At 38.9% G+C, this 6,438-nt stretch overlaps 1 protein-coding gene across 1 annotated transcript; it reads right to left on the bottom strand.

Annotated features, from left to right (window-relative positions):
- Positions 1-2,978: 2,978 nt before the first annotated feature.
- Positions 2,979-6,171, bottom strand: LOC133795302 (ABC transporter G family member 9-like). The gene is made up of 4 exons (XM_062232758.1): positions 6,076-6,171; positions 5,147-5,957; positions 4,455-4,798; positions 2,979-3,650 (listed from the first exon to the last, which is right to left on the bottom strand). The coding sequence occupies exons 1-4, from the start codon at positions 6,169-6,171 to the stop codon at positions 2,979-2,981; spliced, it is 1,923 nt and encodes a 640-aa protein (XP_062088742.1).
- Positions 6,172-6,438: the final 267 nt, after the last annotated feature.

The raw sequence follows: 6,438 nt of genomic DNA on the forward strand, positions 1-6,438 counted from the left end.
TTATTTTAAGTGGTGGGACCCACTTATTTTAATAATAGTCACTTTTTTTCCTTCCTTTTTCTTCTCCCTCCCGACCATTCTTCTTTCTCCTTCTTCTTCTTCTTCTTCTTCTTCTTCTACTTTTTCTTCTCATTTTTCTCTCTGCAACAACCCACGACTGGGTACCAGGAAGCCATTGCCGGAGTTTCTTTTGCCGCCATGTGCCAGAGCTGGAGCACTAGTGACCGGCGACAACCCCATCCCCAAAATCTCAGGGCCATCGGAGTTAAGACGCACACGAACGGAGGAGTCAAAGTTTTGTCGTCAAAACTTTGACTGCGCTTTCCGGCGAACTCAGACCTCCGTTCAGTGAGTGGGTGGCACTGTTGGAACCAGCGTGAAGGGAGCAACGTCACCCACTAAGTCATTTCTATCAACTCACCGTTTTTCTCCGGCGAGATTTCGGGTATCTCTGCCACCTTCCGGTGACTTTTCGGCGAGCCTGAGCACTTTTTGGACCGATGGGTGGCAGGAACATGATCTTCTCACCGACATGGTCATTTTGATATATGCGACGCCTACCTTCGTCAAAGTTTCTGATACACTGCTCACTGCCGCCACCAACCGCTGTTGTGCTCCGCTTGGGTAAGATTCCGAAACTTGAAATTTTAATTATGGTCATATTATATGTCGTTGGACACGATTTTGAATAATGAATCCAATGATGATAATCGTTTGCTCTTTTGGTGGACGTAGGAAAATCGTGATATAAAAATCGAATTAAATCACTCTAGGATCATCATTAAGCTTAGGAGTGTCGCTTTGGGCTCGTATTGAAAATTCTAAAGAGGTAGGGACTCAACTTGATTATTGGACTTATTTTACTCTTATTGAATTGCGTTAAACATATTCCAATTTTAATATTTATAAAATGTTTGAAAAATAGAAAACTTAAGCTGCATGTTTTCTGTTCTGTTCTGAGGGCACTCAGTGTCAAATATACTTTTGTTCACTTATTTATGGAGGTTATGATTTTTGGGTTTTATTCAAATGCAGCTGTTTTGCTGCTCAATTTTCTAAAATATAAAGGGAATACGTTTCTTTCTTTTCATGTGTATCTGCATTTGGTTATACCGATGAGAGTCGTAGTGATCATGATTTGTGCATGTTGTTGTTTCACGACCTAGTCTCTGTGTCATCATAGGTAGATCAGGTGTCCACTCACCTGTAGGTGTAAAGACCTAGCATCTGTATATAGGAATTGTTCTGAGCCTCCCCTTGTGGTGGTTATCAGGTCCGACTACTCGGTTTAGGATGTCGGTTTTTCTATGGTGGGTAACGGGAACTAGGGAACTAGTGGACGGTGTGATGTGCACTTGTAGCTATGCTCTTATGATTATTTGTGGTTTCTCTCTATTTTGGGTTATACATGATGATATATATTTTGTTTTCAAAGCTAACCATGCAGGGGTTTTATTTAACTTTTTGAGTCCTATGATATTAGTTGCTTTCCTACTAGGCTTTATAAGCTCAACTCCTATATCTCTCCCATTCCAAGAACCTAGTGACGCGATTGTGGATAAGGTGAATTATTGATGAAGCTAATGTGTTTAGCGCCATAGTCCTATCTTTTGAACATTATATATGTATTTAATTTGGAACCTATCGATCTGTATATCTAACTTAGCTATGTGATAGTTAGAAATGAGGAATGGTGGATGCTAAGTATTATTCTGGGTGTTTTGTGACTTATTAAATTTAACTGTTTGGTGACTACATAACTGTGAGGATATTATTGTTCTATGTATTAGGATAAATGATCATACTTTTATCCCTAATATTTTTATATATAATTATAGTAGTTATTCCATTGTTTTGACTTATAATTATAGTAATATTTAATATAAACTAAATGATCATTTATAAAGACTATTTTCCACCGATGGTCAAAGTTTGACCTTTGACCACCAAAGTTATGGATATTACCATTCTGCCACAGCCTAGGGCTTGCGTGATATGGATATTGTCACTAATGTCCTTAGGCCCCGCTCGCGCTACAAGAAAAGTTTTGGGACGTTGCCTAAGCTCAAGGGAACCGGCGGGAAGCGTGCAACACCTTCATCCTCATCACAAATGGCTGAGCAAGTACCACCTCCAATGGAGGCAATAGTCAAGGAAAATCAGATGCTTAATAATTGTCAGAGCCGTCAGCAACACTTGTTCATTGCTTTAGTGAAGTAGATGAGCACTACTATGGTGCCTAATTTTACTGTAGACTTGGCACCAAAATATTACGATGGCGATGACAAAGGTGCAACTGATAGGGGTGAGGATGAGGACGCCAGTCAACATATTCCTAGAACACTTTTTTTTTTCAAGTTTAGATTATTAGAGACTATGAACAAGTTAATACTTTTTTCTATTCTGTGGATACTACTTTTTCTCGGCGCGCATTTCATTTGGTGACATAAAAAGTCAAATTACCTACAAAGTTTCGCCGATAGTCATTCCCAGTGCCAATCGTGATTTTTGCCAACGCAAAAATGTGCCGTCAAAAACCTTCTTTTTTGTAGAGTATTTTTCTCATTTTTTGTTGGATGTTTCAACCCTTTTTCTGTGTTAAGCACTGACAATTTTTTTTATTTCTCAGATTTCTTTAAGCTAGTACAACAAGATTATATTAATGTAGATAATTATCTATAAATTAGTATATAACCAATTTAAATTTGTTCCTTACAATCAAATTCACTCATTAGCTTTTAACGGTCATGTAGATGACCACAAAAACAAGAACCTAGCTTGGAAATATTGGAATTTTTTAAGTAATTATGTGATAGCTACTTGAAACGTATTTGATCCAACAAATATGTATTATCATTGATTTTTTTTCCTCATATATCTTAATAAATATATATGACGTATGTGAATACATTCTACAAAATACAACTTATGCGCATACATATAAAATTAAATCATCATGACTAATAATAGAGCCATGCCTAATCTTTTGTGACTCCGATCCTCATCAAGGAAATATAAGCAATCAATCGAAAAATCACTAGCATTAGAACCAAAGCAAACGCAGACAGCGCTTGACCATCAAGTCCTACTTTACTTATAGACGGATTATCCCCAACCAGACATAGCCCTAATCCACCAGTTGATCTGTTTTCGCAGGGGTATGTTTCGTTGTTCTTGTACTGAGTCCCCAAAAGGAGCTTGTACGTGTGATAGCTACTCGAAATGTATTTCAACCAACTGATGAAACGTGGCACATTTTGGACGTAGAACCCCGCGGCGAGAAAAAACGACATCGTGATGACGGCCCCGATCGTGGTGGCGGATCTCGGGGTCATGAACAAGGCGCCTAGGGCAAGGCCGAGTCCCTGTGAGACGAGGACACTGAGAAGAATGACTAGGACGGTTAGCAGAAAGTTGTTGGCCGTGGGTTTAAGGCCGGCCATCCAGTAGGTTATTGTTACGAATGTGAAGGGAAGGACTAGTTCCATGGGAAGATCCCCGGCGGATCTTGCTAGGAAGTAGGAGGAGAGCCTGTACATACCTGATTCCCGTTCTTTGGTTAAGATCTTGCGTTCTGCTGGAAACGTGAATGTGGCTTGAGATACAGGAAGGAAGCCCCAGAATAATGCAATGTAGAAGAGGAGTCCTGTCTGTATGCATGTATATATATATATAACATTCAAACATATAAATATATATACGAGATTAATTGTTGAGTAGTACTACAAATCACACTTTAGCATTCCATTGAAATCTAAGGTTAATTTTGATTTGGAATCTAACGTGTGTACCCGTCATTATATATATAATGGAGAAGGTGCTAAATATATCATTGTGTCCAGCTAACAAAGTTAATCCAAATCAGTGTAAATAATGTGGTGTTTGTTACAGAATAGAATATGCAGGGGTATTTTCAGTCACTGAAATGTGCATCCAAAGTTGTTGGAGATTTGTACAATCCCGAGAAAATCATTACCAGCTGTCACCACCCTCAGTACTGTCTGCATTGTTTTTTGTAATATTCTCTTCTCTGTTATATTTGTTACGTGTAAGGCTATAATTGTCTTGTAATATTTCTTCTGTTTTGTCTTTTGGTTATAAATGAGAAAGTATTCATCAGCATCAATTGAGTTCATCATTTTCATTTTCTGTATTCTTTCTAAAACGTATCAAAAGCCAATACTAAATACTTAAATTTTTTGGTATATATTAAATTTTTTGGGTATGAGAGTAAATTAAGTACGTGATATGTTATGTTTTCCCTCTTCTCTTTCATGTTATTTGTCAGTTCCTTTGTCCAAAATGAAAATACTTAGTGCCAATACTAAGAATTTTCAGCTCCCATGCCACCTATATCTATATGCTCCGATCACGAAGAAGTGAAAATTAACATAGAATTTCTTATTTTGTTGTAAGATGCAGTTAGTTTTAGCGGAACATAGTTCGTTAATTACCTGATCTTGTAATTGGGAAATGTCGGACTGCCACCATAGTAGTCCGCAAAGAATAGATACAAAGAGTACTTGACCAATCTTTAAGCCAGAGAAGTTGAGGTGCCTTCTTTCCTTGACTCCTCTTCTAAACAAAACGGAGAATTCTTGCCACCAAGTTGTGGGCCACTGTCCGAAATTTTTGTCCTCCAAACCAAAATCGAGATGAAGCTGAGTACGGTTAGTTTCCTGAACGACAAGAATATCAGCCTTCACTTTCTCGCTGAGGTTCAGGTTGTACGCTAAAACCAATCTCTGCTTAAGTACCGTAGCTTGGTCTCTATCATGAGCACCGTCTGTTAGCAAACCTGAAAATTAATAATGAAACATTTGTGCGTACGTGTTGAGAATCTTTAGAATAATCTTTACCAAATACTTGGCTATATGTGTCATAACAATGAGTTGATTCAGCTGGTCAAAACTAAGCAATAATTATTTCTCTGCAAATCGTGAAATGCCACTGCGAAATATCATTAATTACAAATAATTACACTCGATTCTTGTTCTTTAATCGGTTTCTAAAACATATATAATAATTATAAGAACATATCCCTCTTCAAATTAATAACATATAACCAAAAAACGAAAAACTGGAGCCCAATATTATACGGAAATATTTAGCCAACTCAATTTAATAATTAAATCAACAAACATACCATTTGCCAGATCAAGAAGAAAATCTGAAGGGTTCATGGCCATGGATGGTGCATACCCGATACTAGAAAAATAATCCATCACATCCGACCCGTTTCCGAAATATAGAGAATTTCCCTCCGATAACAGTATCAGCTTATCAAACATGTAGAACAGCCTACTGGACGGCTGGTGAATCGACATCAACACTGTCCTTCCTCCCGTGCTGGCAAGCTCTGCCACGGCCGACACAGTCCTCTGCGCCGTCGTCGAATCTAGCCCCGATGTTGGTTCGTCCAACAGAAGCAAGCTAGGATTTATCAACAACTCCTGTCCAATACTAACCCTTTTCCTTTCACCCCCTGAAATCCCTCTCGTGAACGGTCCACCCACCACGCTATTCTTGCACTTGGTCAGTCCCAGCTGGGATATCACATCTTCGGCTATCGCAATCTTCTCAGCCCTCGAAAAAGTGTTCGGCATCCGGAGAAGGGCAGCGAAAACTAGGGTTTCGGAAACAGTCAAATGGGGTAAGAAAACGTCTATCTGTGGAACAAAACCCGTGGTGCGTTTTATTGTGTTGGAGAAAGGCTTGTCGTTGTAAGTTATGGTCCCCGAAAGCTGACCTTCTGTCAATAACCGGCCTCCTAACGCAGTTAGGAGTGTCGTTTTGCCGCAGCCGGAGGGGCCTAACATGGCTAACACCTCACCTGGTCTCACAACTCCTGATAAGCCCTTTAAAATGGAGATTTCTCCACAACTCTTTGTATTTGGGGTGCACCGTAATAGTTTTCTTCCTTTGCTGGGTTTAACCTTGTAAACGACGTCGTCAAACTAAGTACGTGGGAGTAACATGAAAGCAATGGCACCCAAGTTAGTCTATGGTTTCAAATTAAACTGGTAAAAGGCAAATGATAATTAATAAATATACTATATATATGTGTGTGTTCACCTTAAGAGTTACTGGTCTGTTAGCTCTCTTGAAGATGGTGGGGGCCGGAGATTCCAACGCTGGCGTGGCTCTGGTTTGAGCTTCGATATCGACCATCGTCTCTGAGTATTAGTGACGATCACGTGGTGTTATAGAAGAGTACGTAGAGCACTAAATAAATTAGGAGATATATAGAAATAGGGATGATTGTGAATTTATGACATTTTAGAAGTATAGTGAGCAATTTAAGGGTTCATGCCAGAGTGATGAAAGCCTTGAGATGATTAAAAGCGTTGATCCAAATAAACGGCCCACTTTATGGGTTTAGCTTCCAAGTTATAATTCTAATGTTTATATAATGACGTATGTATATATATTGCTGTT

Source organism: Humulus lupulus, chromosome 8 (assembly GCF_963169125.1).
Source record: "Humulus lupulus chromosome 8, drHumLupu1.1, whole genome shotgun sequence".
NCBI lineage: Eukaryota > Viridiplantae > Streptophyta > Magnoliopsida > Rosales > Cannabaceae > Humulus > Humulus lupulus.

Coding starts and splice junctions, on each gene's coding strand:
- LOC133795302 (XM_062232758.1), bottom strand. CDS start 6,171: ATGGTCGATATCGAAGCTCAAACCAGAGCCACGCCAGCGTTGGAATCT. Junction 5,958..6,075: donor ACAGACCAGTAACTCTTAAG/GTGAACACACAC, acceptor CCACGTACTTAG/TTTGACGACGTCGTTTACAA. Junction 4,799..5,146: donor TCTTCTTGATCTGGCAAATG/GTATGTTTGTTG, acceptor ATTAATTTTCAG/GTTTGCTAACAGACGGTGCT.